Genomic DNA, 27568 nt, shown 5'->3' with positions numbered 1-27568 from the left:
TATATCTAGCGGAACCTCTCGACCTCGCGCACTAGCTCAGGCTCCTTCCCTTCAGAGGTGACATTCCACGTCCCAAGAGCCAGTTTCTGTAGCCGCGGATCAGACCGCCAAGGTCCCCGCCTCCGGCCACCACCCAACTCACACTGCACCCAACCTCCTTGGCCCCTCCCATAGGTGGTGAGCCCATGGGAAGGAGGACCCACGTTACCTCTTCGGGCTGTGCCCGGCAGAGCCCCATGGGTGCAGGCCCAGCCACCAGGCGCTCGCCATCGTGCCCCATCCCCAGGCCTGGCTCCAGAGGGGCCCGGTGACCAGCGTCGGGCAAGGGAAAACGTCGTCCAGTTTTATTCTTCATTGGAGGTGTTGAACCGTTCTTTGTCTCATCCCTCACCTAGGACCAGTTTGCCTTGGGTGGCCCTACCAGGGGCATAAAGCCCCGGACAACATAGCTCCTAGGATCATTGGGACACGCAAACCCCTCCACCATGATAAGGTGACGGCTCAAGGAGGGACAGCACAAAATAAAGTTAGCATAATAGTAATTAACATTGACAAATGAGAAATAAAAATATTTATCAAGTGTAAAGAAAACAAACAAGTGTGAGCTAATTTTCTTTTTTCTATAACATCGCCACATTTCAATCAAATCCATAAGAGCATAAGTGAGCTAATCGGCTGTATAGAGCTCTGTGATCATCCCGTCATGGAAGATGGAGAAGGAAGAGTTGAGTAAATAGCCTCTGGGGTATGTTTAATGTTCGTCATATTAAAACAGATTCCCGTGTGTTGCGATGTCGTGAAAAGCAAACGTTGAAAGATAGCATCACGGAGTTACGAAACATTAAGCCCATGGAAAAGTGCCGCAATTTTATAGTGTGGGGACAGTTCGAAGCAAGGATGTCCACTGTTGGCGCACAAAGCTGTTGCAGCGAAAGGAAACTGACTTATTTCATTTTGAAATTGAAAAAGTACATTAAGTGTGTGTTCTCTAGGAGTTAATTTAGATATTATCTGCTTTCTTTCTTTCAGTTTATTTAATTGAATCGATTGGCTCCAGCAGACCCCTGTGACCCTGCAGTTAGGATATAGCGGGTTGGATAATGGTTGGATGAATATAACAATGTTATGTGTTTAAAAAAAATGTAGGCAAGGTAGCGCACAAATGGCAACGTGATTAACAGATAGTGCTGTCGTGTCAGTCATGACATATCGGACGTTTTGGGATGAATGAACGCCTTCAGGGCAACCATCTGCATTAGTGCCAGAGCCTACAAATTCCACGTAATCACTGTCATATTCTTCAAAATATTCATCTTGCAAGAAATCTAGTTGTTCCAAAACATTAGCAGCTTCATACCATTTTCGCGACAACAACGGACTGTCTTAACCTGTGTTCGTAGACTATTTTCCTCAAACTGTTGCGTATAAAAAAATAATTTATACGGATTTCCTGTAGATGGCAGCACTATAGTACTGTAGATAACAGACGAAGAAGCAAAGGTCGGCAACGAGCTGGCCGCGTATATAGTGACAGTATACGGAGACTATCGCACAGGGTCAGCCATTGTACATTTATGTCGGTATTTAACTAACATGTTATTTAATTTGCATTTTACTCGTTGGAGTTTTGCACAGTGGCTTTTTCATTTAATAATTTATTTTATTTTAAAGAATTAAAGTTTTTATATACCATGTACACTCACCGGGAAATTTATTAGGTACACCTTGCTAGTACCGGGTTGGACCCCCTTTTCCCTTCAGAACAGCCTTAATTCTTCATGGCATACATTTCAACAAAGTGTTGGAGATTTTATTCAGGGATTTTGGTCGATATTGGCATGATAGTATCACACAGTTGCTGTAGATTTGTCGGCTGCACATCCATGATGCAAATCTCCCATTCTACCACATCCTGAGGATGGTCTGTAAGCTTCAGAACAACATCATAGAAACGATAATCATCACAGGATATGTGGCATTGGTTGAGGGGGTTTTAATCCCTCATATTCCTCTCTCGACGGACATGCCCTTTCAATTCAAGAGATTACAGTCCCCGGTGAAGCTTTGCTTTGCAATGTCAGTTACATGTAAGGCAGGCGATGGGTTTATCGAGACTGACAACAGAGGGCATTTCGTGATGAACGTTGTCGGCTGTCTGTGACTTACGTCATAGGTATTTGGGGACTGCCGTATACCCGTCTCCTTAGCCAGGGCGCCAGCCCATTGCAGGAACAACACGTGTAGTTCAGCATCGCGGCTTCACTTAATCTGCATGTCTTGGGAATGTAGGAGGAAAATAGAACAAATCCACGTGGATCCATATGTAGTCTCCACGCAGGAAGCTCCAGGGGGCGCACCCTGGATTGCAAAGCAGGATGCTAACATTTTGTCACATTGTTTTCTTTGATTAGTAACCTGTTTACATTAATCATGGTCTTAAAAATGAAGTAAAAATACACTTTATTGTAGCATTATTTGGAGAAGCAGTGCAATGGGACAACCCTTCAAAATATGATGAAGTAAATCAAAACTGTGAAAATGCACCAACTATCAAAGCCGTTACACCAATCCCAGAATGCACCAGATTGTTACGTTACGTCACGCGTAATTTTTTCCAACTTGTTCAATAATAAGATTTCTCAAGTTTTCTTTTGCAAAAATTACACTTAAACAAATTAAAAAATAAGTAAATATCGTTAATGGTTCTTGTGTACGTCTTCGAAATTTCAACGGTTTAAATGTTTATGTGATTAATTAATTAGTTTATGTTGTAATATTGCAAACAATTTCTGTAGTTTTTTTCAAACTGTGCCAATGGACGGACAGTACAGATCAACTTAATGCAGGTAATGCTGATATTCCCGATTCAGGTGCTTAACTAACAATTCATTCATGTTGCAGTATAGCCCTTACTTATGGAGGAATATTTCGGACAAAATGAAATAAATAAATAAATGCGTAAATAAATAAAAGTACTGTGAAATGTGAGCATAAATAAATAAATGTGTCATGAAATGAGAGCCTTAATAAATAAATATGTCATGAAATGAGAGCATAAATAAATAAATGTGTCACGAAATATGTTTTTCGTTGCTTATTTATTTATTTCATTTTTTTCCGTAACATTCCTGCAAACCGTCATGAAATACGGCTTGAAATAAAACTGTCACTTTCACTCGTCAAAGTTGAGAGGGTGGGCTCTAACACGCCCTCTAGTTACTGATTGGTGAATCGATAGCACAAGAATGAATTAGAAAAATGCTTACTACTGCCGATGAAATGGATTCTGCCGAAGATATTACGTATTTCAGAGAGAGAATTGAAGATTTATCGGAAGAAATGACAATGTTGGCGGCCCTTTTAGACTCCGATATAGATTAAACTATTTTTGAAATTATCAAAGAACAGGTGGAACAGACTCTACTACACTCCAGTTCAGGTGACTCAGTTCCCTGCTCTGGACGTCCAACTTTTGACATTCCAGCTGAGTCAATAGAACACCTTCTGTTATGCGGTTTAAAAGTACGACAGATTGCAGATCTATATGGTGTATCGGAGAAGACGATCACAAGGCGAATGAGCCAGTTTGATATACGGTAAACTGCAACGGCTGTATTAGTTTAGGTACTTTGACATGGAATGCTCAAAGCAGCTCCAACTAATATTTATTGACTCAGCTGGAATGTCAAAGGATGGACGTCCAGAGCAGGGAACTGAGTCACCTGAACTGGAGTGTAGTAGAGTCCGTTCCACCTGTTCTTTGATAATTTCAAAAATAGTTTAATCTATATCGGAGTCTAAAAGGGCCGCCAACATTGTCATTTCTTCCGATAAATCTTCAATTCTCTCTCTGAAATACGTAGTATCTTCGGCAGAATCCATTTCATCGGCAGTAGTAAGCATTTTTCTAATTCATTCTTGTGCTGTCGATTCACCAATCAGAAACTAGATGGCGTGTTAGAGCCCACCCTCTCAACTTTGACGAGTGAAGGTGACAGTTTTATTTCAAGCCGTATTTCACGACGGTTTGCAGGAATGTTACGGACAAAATGAAATAAATAAATAAGCAACGAAAAACATTTTTCGTGACACATTTATTTATTTATGCTATCATTTCACGATACATTTATTTATTAAGGCTTCATTTCATGATACATTTATTTATTTATGCTCACATTTCACAGTACTTTTATTTATTTACGCATTTATTTATTTATTTCATTTTGTCCGAAATATTCCTCCACGACTAACAACTGTTTGTCAGATGGACTTACTCTTTGAGTGTTCTTATCCTAAAACAAGACTCCAATGCTAAGATATTTTAAGAAAAGATCTGATTCACAGAAAATATATCTGGTACTAACTTCACTGCTTAAGAAATTAAATAAAATTAGAAGAGTTAATAACTAAAAACTGATGCTAGAAAGAAAGCCTTATGATTTATACTTCCTACTTACCTAACAGTTCTCAACCCGTTTTTTTTTTTTTTTACAAAGCATCTCTTTATGAATAGCTGTCACCTAGCTGTCTTCTTCTCCTCTTTAACGTCTAATGATTTCCTTCACTACATTATCAGACAGATCGAGGCCCTTGATTTGGACCTTTGTTTGGACGTGTCAATCTCATCCTGTCAGGCGCTGATTGTGGTTGCAGATACAACAGTGAAAGTATTTATTGCATAATCTGTATTGAAGTTTATAGATAGAAGAGAAAATTAAACGAGAATTATACATTATGCTAACCACCAGCAGAATTCATTTTACTCATTAAAAATATATTAGCCAAGATACAAGCAGAAACTGAATTAAAAGAACCTCCTGCTTTATCGCTCGCATTATTGTTAATAAGGAGTACTCACAATGAAACAAGCCTAACACTTCAAGAGGTGTTAATAAGAGAACCACTACAACAGTTCGCATCTTCTCCTTCCTTATGGGATCGAGTAACTTTCCACAGTTGAAGATGAAATGTTAAAAGTGCTGACTAATAAGGAGCAAAGCTCTTAGGTCTTTATACATGTAGGTAAAAGCTGCTATTCCTGGTCAATTGGAAATAACTGTACTTGAACTCAGAAACTGGACTGCAATGAAACTCTGCAAATAAAGGAACTGACTGACTTCAAGGAGAAACAAGCCATACCAGGTACTTTCTAACACCAAACAAAAACTTGAAGAGAAACCAAACTGGGTCCACGCATCTCACTGCGAAACGGTTCTATCTCCAGAAGGGCGAAGCAAGCCCAGGATCAGGCCATGAACAGATTCACTACTGACCTTACGGTTGTTACAACATTTAAAGGGGCCAACAAGCCAAATACAAGTTTAAGGTATTATGTGCCGGTAACCTCTGGTACCAAAAAGGGAAAATAATCTTTGTGGGTCCTTAATCATAGAAGGCGTCTGTCAGCATCAGACGAAGAGTTTTTGATATTATGGATTTCTTTGGGGCATTGGACTGTAAATATTATGTAAATAAGGTTTTTGATTTTTAGCAATAGAACGTTTGGTATACGGTTTAATATTAAGGGAAAATTGGTAACTAAGGGAAATGATAGTAAAGTTATGAAATTGTATTTTGATGATGGGGAAACTTGAGAGCAAAATGTCTAATTCTATATACATAGAGTATTCCATGCTCCTTCGTTCCTATTCAGGCCTTCTGATGAATGATGTCTGGAGATGCCACCTTTATATGGTATCAGATCTCAGCCAAATCAACGAGCATCCCACATCCATTTGAAATTCTGACACCCTCGACGTGTTTAAGAAGTGTTTGAAGACTCACTGGTTTGGTAAATTTCTGTCTAATTTAAGTTTTGAAACCAAAAAATTGTAAGTCACTTGCCTTTTTTTCTGAGCGCTTCAGTTATGATGATCAATTTAGCAACCTTGTCCAGTATCGCTTTTTCCCCAAAATCTCAGACTTATGTTTACTTGATTATGTTGACCTCTTTTGTAAGTCGATTTGAATAAAAGCATTTTCTAAACAAATAAATGTAAATGTAATTATCTAATTAAAAACTGAAATGTTATCGCTAAAAGTAGTATTAGATCAAAAAGTAAAAAAAAAGAATAATTTTTTGATACGAAAGAGTAAAACTGTATAGAATATGAAACAAGCGATTTTGCAAGAGGGCAGTTTGTAGTTGCACATACAGAGACATATGTTGTTTTATCTTCTACGTAATGGATGTGCTGTTATGGTGATGTTTAGGCATCTTTTTTTGTGGGAGGTGGTTATGCAGTCAACTGGTATCAAGACCTCGGTTCCGTCCAAATTGGACAAACTCTGAATTCAGTAAAGAGCGTATTTCGGCCGGATAATGCAAGTAGATATTGCGCTCCATTTAACTTCCACGCAGGAGGTGGCAGTAGTACGCCTCGGGATGTTGAGGGCGGGGCGTATCTTGACCTGTCAACAATTCCCTTGAAGCGGAGTCAATGTGCGCATGCGCTATTTTTTTTATAATGGCGGCACCCTGCTTGTAGACGACTCTTGGCCAGCACGTTTCCGGTAAATTTCATCCAGATTTAAGTGCATAAAAGCGATTGTTTGACCAATAATATGGAGTGAAGTTTTACTTTGATGTTTTTGTTTATTCAGGTTTGCACCGTTTAGTCTGCGTGCATATCATAGAATGGGGGAAGGGGGTTTGCTTTGCTTTTCTAGCTGGCTCTTTGTGCTGCTAAATGCACTTATTCTTACGGTTTACGAGGAAAACTTTGGTTTTTTTAACGTGCCGTCTTTCATATAGAACATCACTTTAAAAGGTCAACGTAAGTAGAATTGATGGTGCTGCTCAGTTGCTCGTGGTCCATTACCTGCCATTGTATCAGCTTATTTCTGCTCCAACCTTCAAAGAAGTGCAAAAGTCAATGCAACAGGCAAGTTCGTTCCAGTCAGTCTTAAACCAGGTAAAGAAATTCGACTTTTCAGTGTCGAGCTGATGTGTTTTGAAAGTACGCAGCGTCTTTGAACAGATTCCGGCTCCTGGCACAGCTGGACTCCTTGTTTATTTTGACAGCTGGTCTTAGTCAGTCAAATATGTTGACGTGTGTGTGTAGTTGTCGTCAGTCTCTCTTTCAGATAAATGTCTGCATGATATATCCGTAACCTTCGTGGAAGATAAGTGAACATGTTAAAGCAAATTGACCGTTGAGTTTTCGGAAAAACGGGCGAGAATTAAGAAAAAGATGTTGTAGTCATCAGTCGCTTTTTAACCCACCGCCGAACTACTACTTCATGTTAACAAATGCCGAGTCTTGCATACAAGTACAATAAAACACCTTTGTTCAAATTTTTTTTATTAACCATTTTTTGTCTAACGTTGTTTAAAGATAAAGTTTTTAATCTGTTTCAGAGTTTGTGTACTTGGTTTATTGGAGGTTCTTTTCTAGCTACTTCTTGCAGTTTGGAAGCACCTTTTCCCCTAAAATTGTTATATGATGCATATGAAAACTATACGCTTCAGGATTTTTTTTTAAATTATCTCCAGTATTTCTGATTGAAAGGATGTATGAAACTATGAATTTTTGGAGTGATTTGTATCGATTTTTAAAGCAGCTATCTTCTCTAATTTGCTGAAGTTCAGTTCTGCATGTAATGGAAGTCTATTATAAGTTGAGATGATTTCCAACTTTTTCAACGTTGCCCACTGTCACACTTTTACTAAATTATCTACATCAGCTCTAGTAATTTTAGCTGCAAGAAATAAGGAACCATCTAACCCAGCCCTGATCTGTCAAAGTGCGAGTCTTTGCTGAAACTTTGTATTCTCACCTAATGCTGACCAACTTTTGCTGAAATACTGCTGCAAGTATTTCTTAGCAGCAAGCAAGCAATCCTGGAAAGCATTGTTTTTTAAATGTAGGAATACTTGACATGACTTTAAGGACTGCAATAATTAAAAAAAAAAAAAATCTTCCACAGTGCACAACCTGGGACTCTTCTCACAAAGGAGCTTCATGACTGTATGATACACACAAACAAGTAAACGCAGTACAGTAAAAATGTCACAAATCTATCAAATGTTCATGAGATGTTTGTCAAGAAGATAAAAGGTAACATGCTTAATTAAGTTTACAACTAAATTTGATAGATTATGCTGTTAAGCTAGCAAGCCTACTGTATTATTTGCTAAGCAGCAATTTCAAGTTCTGCTTGTATCTCTATTTCTAATTGAAAATGTAAACTGCTTTACCTAATGCAAGGCAGTGTTCATTTTAATCAAAGGACAAAATCAAAGGGCTGAATTAATTTTTTGTCTTAATTGCACAGATTCACTTCCAATTCCTTTTCCTCGGCTTATACATTAAAGAAAGTGGAGGAGTACACTAATACTCCAATCTTCTCGCTCTCTGGTGGAGTTTTCGTTGATGTTCTTTGTTTACAGCAGCAAGAAAAAGACCAGAATACTTTGCATGCTACATACTACTGCTAAATTACCATTAAGTTTAGAAAAGCAGATGGCAAAAAAATCTTTTTTTGTGACCAGCCAATTTACAGATCAAGTCTTTTTTGGTGCATATCAGGATGATTTACTTCAGTGGCTGATGGATTAAAGCGTCACTGCAAATAGTGTAAATCATAAAACGTGTGTAATATGTACATGTACACGTGTTATCTGTGATTAGTGTGGTAATGCATCAAGCGCTTAGTTTTTCCTTATGTAATTAAACAGTCAAATGAAGAGAGAAAGCGAGGGACCAGTGTTTACTGAGTGACAATGCCAGCAAGGCAGGCAAAATGTTGAATTTAATATATGCAATGAAAACTTTAAAACAAATGAGGAGACTTAAAACAAAAATATCTGAAAAAAAAACGTTATTTTCTTTGATGTGTTAAATTTTGAAGAAAAAAACAGTTCCCTTTGCTAACGTTTTATATTATTTTTGTGATAATGTACAAGATCTTGTACTCTATGTAGAAAACATGTATATACGTCTCTGTATAATGCTGCTCTCCAGTGTTTATGGTATTTTGTGAACAAATTGAGAAAAATCAGATATTGTATTTTAGATTCAAATAATCACAGTGTCAGTTTAAGTCCATATCTCCCAGTCTTACAGTATAAGCACTCACAGCACACATCCTATCCCTACTGTAATCCTTACAAATATAAACCTATATAATCACATCTAAATAAAAAGCTTTAAAAAGAAAAAAAAATATATTAATCCTGGTTGGTTAATATGGATTTGGTGTGATCAAAGCAGGCATTTAATAGTTTACTTCTATTAGATTGAATATTTAATGTGTTACCGTGCCACAAAAGAGGAAAAACCCAAATTGTGGGCTTTTCAAAAGGAGAGCCTAGATGTGCGGTGAAAGTGGGGTGGAGGTGTGTGTGCGGCGAGTGAACGCATGCTAAGGAGGTGCCGTTGGATCATCTGCTGTCTTTCTGCTGCTGTCGCACAGCTATCAGTCTTCCGTGCTGTACTCCGCCTTCCCTCAATCGGACCTAACAGTCACTTAAAACAAAAAAGGCTTCAGCTTGGCTGGGGCACTACAATACTTTCGAAGTTTACTGCTTTCATATTCTGTACCTTTCTCTGCATGTGTATCGCGCCATCATTTGATTAAGCCTTTCGAATTCCACTGCTTTCAGAATCTCTCATCTGCCTTTTTTTCTCTCCAAAGCTTTTGGGTCTCTCTTCTCCGCTGTCTTTCTTCTTTGCTTATTCGTTGACATTTCATCTAGAATGTATTGTCCTTATACGCTTTATATGTGCTGAGAGCACAAGATCTGTGTGTGCTATGTGTCTTTACAAGACTGAGTGTTATTTGATATTGTTTGCATCTCGCGGGTCTTTTAAATGTCTTCCGAGAACTTCCAAGAAGATCACGTATTGTCGCTCTGCTTTTTCTTTCCAGGATTTTTTTTTTTATATAATAAGTGTGATAAAAGGTACTTAAAAGTAATGGAAAGTATTCAAGTGAATTCCAATAATTACATATCATGAGATTGCCAACAAAACACCCATGTCTTTCATTAATATAATGCTTAAGGACCTTGAGCATCTTTTGTTGCGTCGTGTGTATGAGCGCATGCACAAATATGTATAGATAATGTTGTAACTGTTAGACTGCACATTTAATTATTTGTGTTGAGTTAGAGTTAAGTGATAAATAGCAAAATAAATTACACTTGTGTTTGTTAAATGTAACACTGTGATTTATTAAGCAATAAAAAGACCACAAAAGTGTTTGTTTAACTTGAAATGTTTGAAAAATTCACCTGCAAAGATGGGCTTCAACAAGACAAATCAAATTAGCAGTATGCCTGAGTGACGTTACTGTGTGAAGAAGTTTGACTTTGCAAATATGGGTGAATCGAGATTAAATAGTTATATGAAAGGAAGTAAACCTTGTGAAGTGAAGATGAGCAAGGAAGCCAGTAGATGTGTTAAGGATTTTTTGGACCTTTTGTGGGGCTGTCGTCACAGCCGACCTCTCCACCAGTGAGCCGTTGAAGTGCCAGTGGATTAGCTGTTAGTAGTGTTAGTGAGATGCTCTAGTCAGGCTAGTGATACTTCTACTTCTTATATCACCATCTTTGTCTTCATATGTGACTAAAAGTGATTGTCTGCCTGAAATTGTCTGGGTGTTAAATATGATGGACAGACATTATTCATACGAGACATAATGAAGATATGGGTAACATTTTTTCAGGGAATGTTTCCTGACTGTGAGATCATAGAGAGTGGTATAGTGTGGGTGGATACGCATCCCAAGGTATACGTCATACTTTTCAGCTGCGACAATTTACTATTTAATATGTGCGAAAATTATTTTTTTTATGATCATTGATTGGCCCTGAGATATCTGGTTACTCCAACACAGTAAAGTTTTGAAATTGTTATGCACGCTGTAAAGTGTTGTGTTTGTAAAACAATGCTTGGAACACATTATGCCTTTCAGAATTTATTTGTATCTTTTACTTGCACACATCAAAATATTGACATGAACCAGCTCTGTACACAACCACATGTATAATGGCACACTTGTTGTCCAGACAACGTCTGTTTTTGAAATGTAGCAGTCCTGCCCTGAACTGGTATAAATAGGTATTTTATGTAACTGCACTATTAGTGAACTTCAGTATCAGTTTTTGTAAGCAGGAAGCAATTTAAAAATAGGCCGTGTGTTTGGGTTCAGATATGTTCTTATTAGGTTTGTGTAATTTTGTTGTGGACACTCAGAACTGGAGTATACAGTCGTCCTGGATTCTTGTGCTGGCTAATACTGGAAAAGTTATAAAGTCCTGGAATTTGAAATGTACTGAAGTGTATGAACCCTGAGTTTCAGTTGGAGTGCCACCTCTCAAAGGGGTTACCTGACTTTCTATCTATAAAAGGTTTTTGCTGTACTTCTTCCATAATGTTAATTTCGGCTTCATGTTACACCAAACGTGATATGCTGTAATACCAGGGCTGTGGAGTTGGTAGATAAATCCTTAGACTCGTTAGTTTCCGGTACTTTTGACTCCGACTCCAACTGTCTGACTCCTCTGTATTTAATATGCTAATATACAGTTGTGCTTGAAAGTTTGTGAACCCTTTACAATTTTCTATATTTCTGCATAAATATGACCTAAAACATCATCAGATTTTCACTCAAATCCTAAAAGTAGATAAAGAGAAACCAGTTAAACAAATGAGACAAAAATATTATACTTGGTCATTTATTTATTGAGGGAAATGATCGAATATTACATATTTGTGAGTGGCAAAAGTATGTGAACCTTTACTTTCAGTATCTGGTGTGACCCCCCTTTGCAGCAATAACTGCAACTAAACGATTCCGGTAACTTTTGATCATTCCTGCACACCGGCTTGGAGGAATTTTAGCTCATTCCTCCGTACAGAACAGCTTCAACTCTGGGATGTTGGTGGGTTTCCTCACATGAACTGCTCGCTTCAGGTCCTTCCACAACATTTCGATTGGATTAAGGTCAGGACTTTGACTTGGCCATTCCAAAATATTAACTTTATTCTTCTTTAACCATTCTTTGGTAGAACGACTTGTGTGCTTAGGGTTGTTGTCTTGCTGCATGACCCACCTTCTCTTGAGATTCAGTTCATGGACAGATGTCCTGACATTTTCCTTTAGAATTCTCTGATATAATTCAGAATTCATTGTTCCATCAATGAAGGCAAGCCACCCTGGCCCAGATGCAGCAAAGCAGGCCCAAACCATGATACTGCCACCACCACGTTTCACAGATGGGATAAGGTTCTTATGCTGGAAATGCACAGTTTTTCTTTCTCCAAACATAACGCTTTTCATTTAAACCAAAAAGTTCTATTTTGGTCTCATCCGTCCACAAAATAGCCTTCTGGTTTGTCCACGTGATCTTTAGCAAACTGCAGACGAGCAGCAATGTTTTTTTTTTGGAGAGCAGTGGCTTTCTCCTTGCAACCCTGCCATGCACACCATTGATGTTCAGTGTTCTCCTGATGGTGGACTCATGAACATGAACAATAGCCAATGTGAGAGAGGCCTTCAGTTGCTTAGAAGTTACCCTGGAGTCCTTTGTGACCTCGCCAAGTATTACACGCCTTGCTCTTGGAGTGATCTTTGTTGGTCGACCATTCCTGGGGAGGGTAACAATGGTCTTGAATTTCCTCCATTTGTACACAGTCTGACTGTGGATTGGTGGAGTCCAAACTCTTTAGAGATGGTTTTGTAACCTTTTCCAGCCTGATGAGCATCAACAACTCTTTTTCTGAGGTCCTCAGAGATCTCCTTTGTTCGTGCCATGATACACTTCCACAAACATGTGTTGTGAAGAGCAGACTTTGATAGATCCCTGTTCTTTAAATAACACAGGGTGTCCACTCACACCTGATTGTCATTCCATTGATTGAAAACACCTGACTTGAATTTTACCTTCAAACTAACTGCTAATCCTAGAGGTTCGCATACTTTTGCCACTCACAAATATGTAATATTCGATCATTTTCCTTAATAAATAAATGACCAAGTATAATAATTTTTGTCTCATTTGTTTAACTGGTTTCTCTTTATCTACTTTTAGGACTTGAGTGAAAATCTGATGATGTTTTAGGTCATATTTATGCAGAAATATAGAAAATTCTAAAGGGTTCACAAACTTTCAAGCACAACTGTATTTTCCATGTTGATTGAAGGAAGGCAACATACACGTCATTTAACCACAGATCTACTGGCTAGGAAGCTGACTCTCTACTGTATAGGCCAGTTTAAACAAAAGACAAGAACCCCTGAACACACATCAGGCCATAGCACACATCTACACCTACATCATTACTCTTGTTTACACTCAAATGAACTTGTAAAACACATTATACCTGAAATAAAATTAAAACGCTTTTTATAATGTACCCTAATCCAGATTACAATATGTGAATGTCAGGTTGTATAATAGCTCAGCTGAACTTCACACTAGGAGTAACACAGCTAGGCACTGGGCTTTATTCTTACATCAGAGAAGTACTTAATTATGACTGTTGTTTGTGAAAAGGGACATTTGAACTTGCTGTATTTTTTTTTCAATACGATTTAAATTTATTAGGAGTTGGAGTCGGTGCATTTTTGCCGGCTCTGACCCCAACACCATGTACCCTAAATTTTCTCTGACTCCACAGCCGTGTGCAATACTTTTGTTTTTTCATTTGTTTTGCACATTACTTCCACAATCAACGTTTTTATAATTTTTAGTTCTTAGTATGTGTTGTCATTTATAAAACAGACACATTTTTCGACTGTACCACACTGGTTTTGGGTTAATTGGTATGCTAACAACAGACTTTAATCTTTTCTCCAGCCCTCTAAAAGTATTTTTTGCACCTCATCCCTTTCACTCTTGAACATGACGACCCCTGATTTGCAGTTGTTTTATATTAAAAACACCAATTATTCAGTGTAGCAAATGATTGTATCTACATTCTTTCTCATTAAACATAATGGTAAATAACTGCCATGTTTCTTCCTTTTATGGTTTTAAAATTGTCATTTTTATAGAGCATTTTCAGTCTCCGGAAATCATACTTAGCTACCTCGACCAACCTGTGTCTTTTGGAGGTTGCTGAAACACAATTCCTAAAACAAAAGTGTAATGAAAAATAGTTATTAAAGTTAAGTTCATTATGGGGGGGGGTCGTGGGGATTCCTTTTTAGTTTAATCCTGTATGTTATTCTTTGAACACTGGACCCTCAGCATTTATACTTGTGACTCAGCTGGTGACCGGCTCTGTAAACTTAGCTAATCTTGCTGCTTTGCACACTTTATCTACCTAAACTTAAAATTTTGCTGCTCATTATTTTCTACTTAGTGAAGAATTTTTAAGTTGCTGTTTATGAAAATGAAAGATTATTACAAGTAACAAAGGTAGCCCCATAATGTGCTATACAGTGAACCCTCGTTTATCACGGTTAATCCGTTCCAGACTCTACTGTGATAAATAAATTTTCGCGAAGTAGGATTCTTTATTTATAAATCGAATATTTTCGCAGTTAATAGTATAGAAAACCTGTTTACGACCTTATAAATACGTTTTTTAACATTATTAGAGCCCTCTAGATATGAAATAACACCCTTTAGTCACCATTACACTCGTATTACCCAATATATTAGACAAAATAAGAGAAAATAAGACATATTAGACGTTACAAATATCATATTACTAGGCGCACTCACGTTTTAAGGCGACCGACTTTTATCCTCAATTTTTGTGCGCTCCATGTGTACATTAGGCATGTAAGTGTAGGGAATGAGAACATCAAAGTGCCCATTCATAACATCTCACAAATGTTTTTTTTTTATCCCCTCAAGTGCCTGTCCAAAGTCGTACAATGTCAGCCCGAATCTGTACCGCTAAAGACGGAGTTTCATGCACTAAATAAGCTATAGATGAGAATAAGCAAGCACCATCTCCCCTGATATTTACTACGCGGTGAGGCGTTTGTACTCCATCAACATTAATTATTTCCAGAGACATAATTTTGTCTATTTTTCAAGCGCATCGCGCACAAAAGCAAGGGAACGATGAGAGCACCAGAACTCTGCTCACATCTCGTCGCTTCGTACCTCAAGCCGCAAGTACTAAGTCTGTGATAAGCAGAATACCGCTATGCTTTGCACTCACGGGATGGAAAAACAATCCCGAACGCTTTTATATAGTAGATTATTGTACTGTACATTTAATTGCACACAACCACTAACCTATGAAGTCACGACCTCAGTAGGAGAGTCTTCAGGTGGTGCAGTATCTTCAGCAGGTGCGTTGTTGTCTTCAGTGAAGAAGTACTAGGAGTAGGCAGTGGGTGTCTGGGTGCGCGGCTGAAGAACATCTTGATAGGCAGTTGCTGCCGCTGCCTTTTCATATTCGTGAGGAGGCTTTTGTAGGGTATTGCCATCTTTAATCATATCCAAGAGTTTCATCTTCTCCTGGATAGTAAGCATCTTCCTCCGGCGCTTAGTTTTATTGTCAGAAGGCTTAGAAAAAGCAGCACGTTTAGGAGCCATCGTAGGGCTAAGATAAAAGTTCTCAGAAAGCGCATGCGTAGTGGCGTAAGCGTGTATGAGAAAAAAATCGCGACAGAGTGAAGCCGCGAAAGTCGAAGCGTGATATAGCGAGGGATCACTGTATTGTTGTAAAATTGATAAACGAAAATTTGTACTTGTTGACAAATTTCTGCCAGTTTACCATGCAACACGAGTAGCAAGCACATTCGCAACAAGTATCATCTCTGAAATTCAAGGTTTTCTATTAAGGGTGACTGGCACAGAAGTAATAGACTCTCAAGGTAACTAGCCATGTACGCCCAACTATGTTGCGCATGTTAAAGTTGTCTGTGAAGGGCTCCCTGTTTAAACGCTGCCAGTCGTGAACTGGGCCCTTCGTCGCACAGCATTATGATTTTTTATAAGGGAAACAAAATTACAAAAGAAAACCTTGGATATTGATTCGATAGGAACGGCCTACTCGGAATCACTGTCCGAATCGTAATTATGTGGTGGTGTAGGAGCATTTCTGCTTCTGTCTGTTCACAGTCCGTCTCGTTTTGACGATGCTGTCATTTCCTCTCATGATCTCTTCTCAACCTTTCTCCAATCTCGCAGGTTGCTTTGTGGCAATCCAAAGAGTAAGGCAATATACACGGAGCAATGGTTACAAAAGGTGGACACACAGGTATCCAGGCTCTTTAAAGCATAAATAGGGATCACTTCACTGACATGTGAGCAAGCCACGGTACAACTGTGAGACGCGCAGCATTTGCTGGCTACAACGTAACAATAATAATTTCCGGAACGTGCTGTTACGTTGTCATTCATTTTACCCACTGTCTTTCTTTCATATGTTACGTAGGCACGCACCTTTTATCTTTGGCAATCTCATTCTCTAACCAGGCCTCAGGAGCTAACCAGCGTAACACTGTCCACCCCCCTTTCATTATTCCGGCACATTGTTGACATCTGTGAGTAACAACAACGTACTAAACTGGAAGGTGGTCTACGCATTCATGGAATTCGTGGACAAACAAAAATCAAGATCTAAATGAAGATCTCTTTAGTTAATTTAAAGCACAACAATTTGTTTAGTTTGAATGTCTGTGTTTTGAGGTGTGACTGGAGTACTACAGTCTTCAGTAGTATAAGCCTGGAGCAGATTCTTAATGCAATGCCTATGTTTTAGCTGTCTCTCTACTGCCATCTAGTGGTGCTTCTTCTAATTCATTTGTGGACAAACAAAGATCAAGATCCAAATGAAGAATATATATAGAGATTGCAGGTAGGGAGAAGGGAATGCAGAAATGCACTTTGATGAGACTCTCCCCTTAGTCCAAGAAATTAGGAGTAGTTTACCAAATACATGAATTCAACTGAAGAATACACACATTTCAGTAATGCAGAGAAGCTGTAAATAATCAGCCTATAATGGGTACAGCAGTTTCATGTAGGAAAGCTCCAATTGCTCGGACTCGGCTGATTTTCACTAAAAAAGAGTTAATCGGTAAAAAGGCCGATCACCAAAACCAACATTTTTCAGCCCCTGCTTTTCTAACCTTTACGCTAATTTTGTTGCAGTGCTCCTTTATATGAGGTAATACGGTAGTTGAGCACTCACACATCCTTTTTTTTTTCTTTTGCAGCAAACTTCCTGCAGTGTAGACAAACAGCAGTGAGTGGAGGCTTATTTTATCAATGAATGAAAGGTGATTGGATATGTTAGCCTTTACGATAAAAGAAAGTGGAATAATAAACTGAAAAAAAGCAATCGGAGAAGTTGCTCTGTGCAAATAGACAAAGAAAGCTACTTGTCCTTTAAATTTAAATGGACACTGCTTGAGGTTGCACAGTAAGCTTACACTTTTATTTGGAAAAAGAAAAGATAAAAACAAAGATGAATTTGAAATTGCTGCTTAGTAAACAATAGTTTTTTTTATTAAAGATTTGTACTGTGTTTATTATTTGTTGCAGTATGTCATACAACATACATTTTGGTATGAAACAAGTACTACATAATTAAAAAGATAAAACATATTTTATAATTACACCTCAAGAATTATGAATTTCTAGCGGATACTGTATAAATATGTATATTTTAACAGAAAAAAGCTGTAGTGCAATTAGTGATTTAAAACGATTAATATCTGTAATTGCATGTTTATTTTCATTAAGCAGTGTTATATAGTGTTAGGAAGGACAGGTCATAGTGGATTTTGTGAAGAGGATGGACATGACTGTGGTGAATACATATTTTAAGAAGAGGGAAGAACATAGGGTGGCGTACATGAGTGGAGGAAGATGCACACAGGTAGATTATATCCTATGAAGAAGAGTCAATCTGAAGGAGATTAAAGACTGTGGCAGTGGAAAGCATTGTTCTGCAGCATGGGATGGTGGTCTATTGGAGATCAAGAAGAAGAAGATGAGGAGAGTAAGGGCAGAGCCAAGGATCAAATGGTGAAAGTTGAAAAAGGAAGAGTGCAAGGTTGAATTCAGGGAGGAGGTGAGACAGGCACTGGGTAGCAGTGAAGAGCTACCAGATAGCTGGGCAACTGCAGCAGATGTGGTAAGGGTGACAGCAAGAAAGATGCTTGGTGTGACATCTGGACGGAGGAAAAGGAAACCTGGTAGTGGAATGAGGAAGTAGACAAGAGTACAAGGAGATAAGACGTAAGGTGAAGAGAGAGGTGACGAAGGCTAAAGAAAAGGTGTATGATGAGTTGTATGAGAGGCTGAACAATAAGGAGGGAGAAAAGGACCTGTACCAATTGGCTAGACAGAGGGACCGAGCTGGGAAAGATGTTCAGTAGGTTAGGGTGATAAAGGATAAAGATGGAAATGTACTCAGAGGCAAGGAGAGTGTTGAACAGATGGAAAGAGTATGAGAGAGAAAGAGAAGGTTGGATAATGTGGTGATAATGAATCAGGAACTGCAACGGATTAGCAAGGAGGAAGTAATTACAGCTATGAAGAGGATGAAAAATGGAAGGGCCGCTGGTCCAGATGACATACCTGTGGAAGCATGCAGATGTTTAGGAGAGATTGTTTAATGGAATATTATTTAATGGAAAGTGAGAGGATGCCTGGGAAGTGGAGAAGAAGTGTACTGGTACTGATTTTTAAGACTAAGGGAGATGTGCAGAGCTGTAGTAACTACAGGGAGATAAAATTGATGAGCCACAGCATGAAGTTATAGGAAAAAGTAGTGGAAGCTCAGTTAAGAAGAGTTTAAATATTTGGGATCAACAGTACAGAGTAACTGGGATTGTGGAAGACAGATGAAAAAGAGAGTGCAGGCAGGGTGAAATGGGTGGAGAAGAGTGTCAGGAGTGATATGTGACAGACGGTTATCAGCAAGAGTGAAAGGGAAGGTCTTCCGGATGGTAGTGAGACCAGTTATGTTATATGGGTTGGAGACAGTGGCACTGACCAGAAAGCAGGAGACAAAACTGGAGGTGGCAGAGTTAAAGATGCTAAGATTTGCATTGGGTGTGACGAGGATGGACTGGATTAGAAATGAGGACATTAGAGGGTCAGCTCAAGTTGGACGGTTGGGAGACAAAGTCAGAGAGGCGAGATTGTGTTGGTTTAGACATGTGCAGAGGAGAGATGCTGAGTATATTGGGAGAAGGATATCGCATTATCTTCATGTTCTCTATGCATGGTTAAGTAATCTTAAGACACCACTTCAAAAATATCAGTGCATGTTAATTCATTATTGGTAAAATCAATATTGGATTGAATCAGGGCATTGTGAATCAGAATCCAATTGGGAAATCAGTGCCAATACCCAGCCCAAGTAGCTTTAAAGCAACAATGGCTATGTCCAACAGAAAGCAGTAGCTTTTCAAGCAGACCATGCACAATACTGGGAACTGCACTGTGAAAAGTTTGTTCTGCTTATATAACCACCTGAAAGCCACAACTGAATAACCACATCAACACCACAAATCAATAACAACACACATAAGTTTATGTTTAGCCTGTATTAATGAATCTTTCAGTATACACATCCACAGGCAGTTTCTTTTTGGGAGACCCAGTATAAAATTGACAAAGATGAATGCAACAGTCAGCTGAGGTGCTCTTAGTGTCCAGGCTATTGTCTTTTCCAGATTCTGTAGTAAGTCTTGTTTTTGTGGCATACAGTTTAGTATGTCATTTTGGCCTAGAAAAACAGAAGTAATCATGGCATTTAAGATATTTAGTCATCCATGCATGCATTTCATTGGTTTGGTTCAGAGCAAAACAAAAAAAAAACCACTGTGAAAAGATCTAAATTTCTATTTTTTCTACAAAGTCATTCTAAAATAGTTTGGACAAAATGATTGAGCCTTTTAGAAGTTTCAAGAAATAATTGTAATTGTAGTGATACTTCAAGGAGACTAACCTCTTCTTTTAAATGGAAAAGAGTACTCACTGTGCTGTTTTGTGTCACTGAATGTACTAAACATGGAAAAGAAAAGGAAATTCAGTGTTGTCTGAGGAGGTAAGAAGAAAGGTAATAGCCAAGTATAGTGAATATAAAAGCTACAAAACCATCTTTGACCACTGTTTCTAATATCATGAAGTTTAAAGCCTATGGGACTGTAGTCAGCATCTCTGGATCTTCTTCCAATTGAGGAGTTGAAATAAAGAATGGTGGATACCAAATACTTTTGTAAGATTTTAATTATTTATTTATTGGAAAGGAGTGTGTGTGCATGTATGTACCTTGCAGTTGTGTATATCTAATTGGTTAAAAGTAGCACTTTAAATAACAACTTTACTTTGTTTTTGAAACATTTCACAAAATGGAATTGTCACTCTGTCTAAGATGGCTGCCTTATGTGTTGTGCTTTAAGGAGGAGGCTGTGGGTTAGGACTAGTTGTTTTGAATTTCTGTGAACTCTTAAGCCGTTGCAGCACAATCCCAGATCAGTGCTGATATTAGTGTTAAGAAATAGACTATTAACATTGAATATAAATCTGTATAGTCTTTTTTTCCTGTAGTAGGGACTTTATTGTAACTTTGTTGGCTTTTTTTAATTGTTAATTTTTCCCTTTGCATACACAGAAACGGCTGCATTTCAACACGGGAAGTTTGGACATTAAAAGGGTAGTATTCAGAGTTGTGTAAAGAACCTCAGAAATGAGCCCTGCTGAAAAAGGGGTCGGCATGGCGGACACTCACTCCACTGGAAAAGAGAAGGCTACTGGACTGGACTCTGTTTCGCTGTCAGAAGAGAGTTTAGAGGAGTATGTGCCTGTCACGATGAAAGAGGAAGAGTATGAACAAAGATGTTCCCGCATTAAAGAGGAAGTTTTTGACCCAGAATATGATCTGGTTGTAGAAAATGTTGTAGATACTGGGTCTGTGGGCATTAAATCAGAGGAATGTGACTCTGAATCATCTGTCTGTATCAAAGCAGAGGGATGTGAGTCTGAGGTGTATGAAACCCCAGAATATGAGACCAGTCAAGGTTCCCACAATGAATCCTTTAAAATGGAATCCGGGACAGGGCATATGGACATGGACATTTTGAGGTCTGCCCAAAAGCAGCAATCTTCTTCTCATCAACCTGAAGCAGTCAAGAGGGAGGAGGAGGAGGAGGATATGCTTTTGGAGGAACATTCTTATTGCAGAGCCTGGGAGGAAGAGACACCCACACATTCAGCCAATCAACTTAGAACAAGTAAGTTAAAGACACAATGAAAATAGGCAGCTTGGTATGAGCATGACTTTCAAAAGGAGTAGTTTCAATTTACTTAAGTATTTTACACATTTACACCATCTAGATCAGGGATCTCCAACACGTTGCTCGCAAGCTACTGGTAGCTCGCAACCATTTTACAAGTAGCCCCCTTCACAACACAAGCGGGAGAGACATGAAGTAGCAGGAGTGTAGTGTGCCTCCATGGGGGTTGTGAAGTGGGGGAGCTGAACGCTCGCTACGGAGATGTGGTCAGATCAGCTGCTGGCTTTGTGCTGCTGCTGCCATTGTGCGTGTTCTGCTTGTCATGCTGCGCATTGATCATATAAAAGCCTGTACAGCAGCTGTCCTTTTATCTCACTACCTTGTCGGGGGTGTTGAGTGAAGCGATTGAGACGTGATCATCTCGGAGAGACACTTTGACGTCACGTGAGACTAGACATTACACCCTTAGGAAGCAAAACCCTTGAGTTGGTGACTTTTGCACGTCACGCCCTACTTACAAACTATTCAAAACAAGTTCACGGACATCTAACCTAGCAGGTGTTAGAATGCTTTTGGCAGACACACTTCATGTGCTCCCAGCTCTTAAAACAACAACAAGCAGAACAAGCTCGCCAGCAACAGCAGCAAGCCAGCATATGTTCAGTACACATAAAAGTTCTTTTTGGATCCAGTAGGTTTGCAGAATTGCGGTAAATATTTAGTGGGCTCTTTGGACAGTTCTTAGTGCTTAATGTATTTAAAAGAAAAAAAAAAGCGAACAAAGCAGGAGTTGAGAAACCCATTGGTTTTTCTCTCTATCAAGCCTTAACCAGCACACCCCTAGAAAAGTGCATGATACTCCTTTTTATATTACAGTAGGTAGAAGGAGCATGTGGTGTTTTCTGGGTAAGTGAGGTTAACCTCTGGTCATTTATTTGCTAGTCTGGTTCTCTTTGTTTGGATGTTTCACTTGCTTTGAGCCAGCAGGTGGTATATATACTGTATATATACACACACACACACAGTGGAACCTCGGTTCACGACCATAATTTTTTCAAAAACTCTGGTTGTATGTAAATACAATTAATCTGTTCCAGACTGTACGAACTGTATGTAAATATATATATTTTTTTTGTTTTTAAGCACAAATATAATTAATTATACCATAGAATGCACAGGGTAATGGTAAACTAAATGTAAAAACATTGAATAACACTGAGAAAACCTTGAACAACAGAGAAAACTAACACAGCGCTATGAACCGCTCGCTAAAAACACTTTTTTAATGGGTTTTAAGCACAGGGAAAAAATTAACATTTGTAAAATCTGTAATTTAATAAACCACCAAGAAAAGTAACATTGAAACAATGCACGCTACGAACTGATCGCTGTAAACCAAAATGAAAACAAAAACAAGCCCAGTGCATTCTTTAACTGCAATCTCTACCTTATGCGTCCAGCTCTCTCTCGTGTGTGTGTGTGTGTCTTTCTCTCACGTGCCTGTGTGTGTGTGTGTTTCTCTCTCTCTGTGTGTGTGTGTGTCTCTCTCTCTCGCGCGCCTGTGTGTGTCGCACCTCTCACTCGCTCGCTGCACAGGAAATGCACAGGGAGAGACTGAACACGTACATATATACATGTATATTAGAGATATATATTTATTTTTTATGTTGTACTATACTGTTATCTTTCAGTCTATGACTTTTTGTTTATCTAACTGATATTCTTGTAACTTCTTAAATTTTTTGATAAACCGATCAGGATGCATTTCACTGCGTGTTGTCCTGTATAGCTATGCATGTGACAAATAAAGAATCTTGAGAATTTCAAAAATGGAGTTTAGCGCACATGCATTTATTGGTTACGTTGTAACAACAACATTAACTGCTGATGATGTAGATCGTTTTGTCTGTGCTGAAATTCCAAACAGATAAACCTATCCTGAATTATGGTATAAAGTCATTAAACACGTCTCGCTGACCTCATTAAAAAGATTCAGCATATTGGGACTCGCAAGATTACAAATATTGTTTTTGCAGAAGTTCAAAGAAAAAAAAATCTTAAAAGTGTGTATTTGGAAAACAAAACACGAGGGTTGGAGAGCGAAGCGAGCAGGGGGTGAAGCCCCCAAGCATGTGTGTGTATATATATATACACACACACACTATATATTACATAGTTTACTGTCAAATAATGCAAAGAGTATGCAACACGTGTTTCGCCCTTATTTGGGCTCATCAGGCGTACACACTCTACTGCTCCCCTTGCAGGGATCGAACCTCAGACGTTAGCGTCAGAGTCGAAGTCCCTTTATGCTGTGCCACGGTATGTAGTTTGTTTATTTGACAGCCTGTAGATCGGAGTAATTACATTCATAGCATCCGTGTTCTCAGTCCCGATCTGATTGTATGGATGGTTTATATAAATATAAACAATATTTGTGTGTGTGTGCTATTATATTGCAATTCCGTGATTTACTTGCTGCAGTTTGGAGCTTGACATTTAAGCTGTAACTAGTAAAAAGAACTATGAGGAAATAATCTTAACTTTCATAGACAGTGCAATCACAGGGTTTTAGCAAATTTCACAATAATGTAATTTCATGCAGACTATATAATCTTTTTTTTTTTTTAAAGCTTAAATGATTACTTGTGTGAAAACTGTTAAAAAAATGGTAATCAAACATAGACGTAATATTTTATTTTTGCAGACATTACTTAAAGCAAACGTTCTGATCTAAGTAATAGTTTTAATCTCTCTCTCTATCTGTCTTTTACTACAGTAAAGACAAAGTGGGCAGGTGCTGATGATGATGATGATGATAAAGATAAAGAGAGTATCTGCCTCCCGGACCATCCCACACTGAGCCCTGAACAGGAAAATGGGTTAAAATCGGGAATCTTGCAAAATATCCATGAACCAGCTCTTTCAAGCAATATTGGTGAAATCGGGATCATAGCTTCAGAGAGTAACATTGACACAACATTTGTGAAAAAATTCTACACCATTGAAAGGCCATTTGCATGCACTGACTGTGGGAAAAAGTTCATAAGGAAATGCCATCTTCAGCAGCATGAAAGAACTCACACTGGCGAGAAGCCACACTGCTGCACCGAATGTGGAAAAAGGTTCTTGGAGAAAGGAACACTTCAGACCCACATGAGGACTCACACTGGGGAGAAGCCATTTGGCTGTGTGGAATGTGGAAAAAAGTTCACAGAAAAGAAAACGTTGCAGAACCATGATAAAATTCATGCTGCTGCAAAACCACATCGCTGCACTGAATGTGGAATGAGATTTGTACTTTTAAGTGATCTTTTATGTCACCTTAGAATTCACATTATGGAAAAACCTTATAGTTGTAAACAGTGTGGAAAAAAGTTTTCACAGTACAGTTTGCTTCAAAGACACAAAATGATTCATCCTGAGGAGAAGCCATATGGCTGCACTGAATGCAACCTTAGCTTCAAGTTTATGGAGAATCTTTTACAGCACCAAAGAATTCATACTTCACAGAAGCCTTATTTATATTCTGAAGAAAGGGCTAAGCAGAAATCTTTTCCGCCGGAACAGAAAATACAGCAGAGTGACACGATCTATCGCTGCAATGTCTGTGGGAAGGAGTACAAAATGAAAGTATGGCTTGAGCAACATGAAAGATTCCATCGATGGATTAAATGCAAGGAAGAACTTGCAGTACAGAAAACACTTCAGGAACATCCGATTTCCAATGAAAGCAATATATTTTGTTGCTCGGAGTGTGGGGATGTTTTCACACAGAAAGGTAATCTTCAGCAGCATCTGAAAATCCACAGCTCACAGAGATTTTTAAAATAGTAGATATGGATTTTGCCTTTTATTTTTCATATACTTGGGGAATTTATGCATCACAGTAAGATGGTCAGCAACTGTGGAAAAGGCTTCTGGAACCATTGCATCTGGCTTAAATTTTGCAGCCATTTTACAATACAATTGCCATCAGTGTCAGCTTTGGAAGATGCATGTTCACCACTAAAACAATAACCGTTGTTAAGAATGCAATTAAAAGAATAGGGTGATGAATATGTTTAATTCACTCCATCATCCTCTTTTACTATTGTTGCCTTTTTAACAGTTTTCATTTTATAAATGCTGATTTCTTCTAAAACTTTTATTTTAATTTTGTAATGGGCTCACATAATTTTAGGACTTCTTGCATGATTTTGGAACTGCAATGTGTGGCCATTAATCATAGTACCATAATTATGGAATCTCATATTGAAACGCAAATAGCTACTTTATGCTGTTACAGGTGTACCACTGGTATCATGTTTCCGTGCACAGGTTTGCACACTTTTTGTACCTTTTGCCAATATGATCCTGTTGGACTTGTTTTTCTCAGCTTTTTTCAGTAAGGAAAGCATGAGTGCTGGTGAGACACCAAAACACGTAAGTACCTCTGAAATTCTGTAAAATTCAGTGCTACTGAGATTGTCCAGAAACATTGGTCAATTATCCATCCATCCATCCATTATCAAACCCACTATATCCTAACTACAGGGTCACGGGGGTCTGCTGGAGCCAATCCCAGCCAACACAGGGCGCAAGGCAGGAAACAAACCCCGGTCAGGGCACCAGCCCACCGCAGTGGTCAATTATCAAACCGACTTAATAAAGAGAAGTATCACTAAGGTCAGTTCCTGTCCCAAAGGGAGGGAGCACAAAGCTGAATCCAGATCTGAACAGGGCATATTCATGCATACACCCAAATTCACTCATATAAGAGAGAGTCGCCAAGTCATCTAACCTGCATGGCCTTGGTTTTACAAATGGATGTATTCTAGGCACATGAAGTCTGAATACTAACCAATGTAGCGCTGTTGTCAATGGGCAGTTTTTAAATTATTAAAATATTCAAATTAATTTCAAAATTAATAGAAACATTTCTTAAAGAAAATCTACACAGAGCAGAATTAAGAGAGTCTTAAAATTTCCTCATCTAATTCAAGGTTTATAATCTATCGACTTGTATAAGGTGATAATTGCCACATATACACAGTACAGTGAAATCTGTAACTTGGCAATGCTAATCAACTTATTATTGAGTCCATTCATGATTTGTACAAGTAACAACTCCTGTTCATTCTCTTAAGAATCAAAATTGACCGTATATATAGTAAGTAGGCAACAAATTAGATTAGACATCCGGGTGATAAAACAGTTGGGTTTAAGATATATGTGATCTAAATGTGACTTAACGTGCAAAAAGAGAATCCAGGCCAGACTAACATGTTCACTTCATTAAAATGACCTTTCTTATGGACATTCATGAATGAGGAACATTTTTGGCAGGATGTAATTTTTAATTGTCATTACTTTAACTATTTCCTGTTGACACATTTAAAAGTTAAAATTGTTTTTGATCATTCCTTGAAGCTAATTGTTCATCCACTTTGTCTTTCCCTAGAAGATTACGGTTTTTCACCTCTGGCTCGTGCCTGACATTGCTGAGATTAATTACAGTGGGTATAGAAAAAAATCCCCTCCTTTGAAATATTCCCATTTTTTTGCTTTACAGCCTTAAATGAAAACACACAAACCAATATTTTTTCCAGGTTTACTTCCTCAATGCAATCTATAACATCCAAATGAAAGAAATCATAGCTATAATTCAGAAGAATTTTAAAAAATAAAAAAACAAGAAATAGTGAGATTAATAAAGGATCACCTCCTCCTAAACTCAATCTGGTGTAAGTAAGCACCATTCCCATTGCAGACCATGGTTACTGGCTTCCTTCCACCTGTGATCAATTGTAATCTGTGTGATTAGTGAAGCTGTTCCTGGAGCATTCATTCCCTTGCTTGTTAGTACAACTGACAGCAAACAACTGATTATGGGTGGCAAGCCACTTTCAAAAGATCTTGGGGATAGAGTTGTGGACAGACATAAGGCAGGCAGGAGATGGATACAAAAACATCTCAAAGGCTTTATTAATCCGAAGGAGCATAGTAAAGTACATAATAAATAAGTGGCAAGTATTTGGTACTACTAGGACTCTCCCAGGATCCAGCTGTCCCACCAAACGGATGGAAGAGCAAGGAGGAAAGTGGTAAGAGAGGCTACCAAGAAGCCAATGGACACTATGAAGATGTTACAGGATTTTACGGCAAAGAGTGGTCATTAATCACAAGCGCTGCACAATTGTGGCTTGTTCGGGAGGTTCACATTTGAGCTTTGCTAGAATGCACCTTGAAGATTCTGATGCCAAATGGAAAAAGGTCTTATGGTCAGATGAGTCCAAAATCAAACTATTTGGCCTCAATACCAAATGGTACACCTGGTGGAAATCCAATGCAGCTCACCATCCACAACACACCGTACCTCCAGTGAAGCATGGAGGTGGCAGCATCCTGTTGTGGG

The 27568-nt window shown here is 38.5% G+C and overlaps 1 protein-coding gene across 3 annotated transcripts; it reads left to right on the top strand.

Annotated features, from left to right (window-relative positions):
* Positions 1-6460: 6460 nt before the first annotated feature.
* LOC120528054 (zinc finger protein OZF-like) lies at positions 6461-26724 on the top strand. Of its 3 annotated transcripts, none has more exons than XM_039752034.1 (3): positions 6461-6513; positions 20550-21168; positions 23951-26724. In XM_039752034.1, exons 2-3 carry the CDS (start codon positions 20625-20627, stop codon positions 25003-25005), a joined length of 1599 nt encoding a protein of 532 aa, XP_039607968.1. In that variant the 5' UTR covers positions 6461-6513; positions 20550-20624; the 3' UTR covers positions 25006-26724. The 3 variants fall into 3 exon arrangements, with proteins under 3 accessions (XP_039607968.1, XP_039607970.1, XP_039607967.1); XM_039752036.1 differs by having other exon boundaries at positions 6478-6914; XM_039752033.1 differs by having other exon boundaries at positions 6478-8060.
* Positions 26725-27568: the final 844 nt, after the last annotated feature.

This window comes from Polypterus senegalus, chromosome 4, assembly GCF_016835505.1.
Source record: "Polypterus senegalus isolate Bchr_013 chromosome 4, ASM1683550v1, whole genome shotgun sequence".
Classification (NCBI taxonomy): domain Eukaryota; kingdom Metazoa; phylum Chordata; class Cladistia; order Polypteriformes; family Polypteridae; genus Polypterus; species Polypterus senegalus.
Note: the sequence above shows the minus strand (reverse complement) of the source record. Positions and strands in the feature narration are given on the sequence as shown.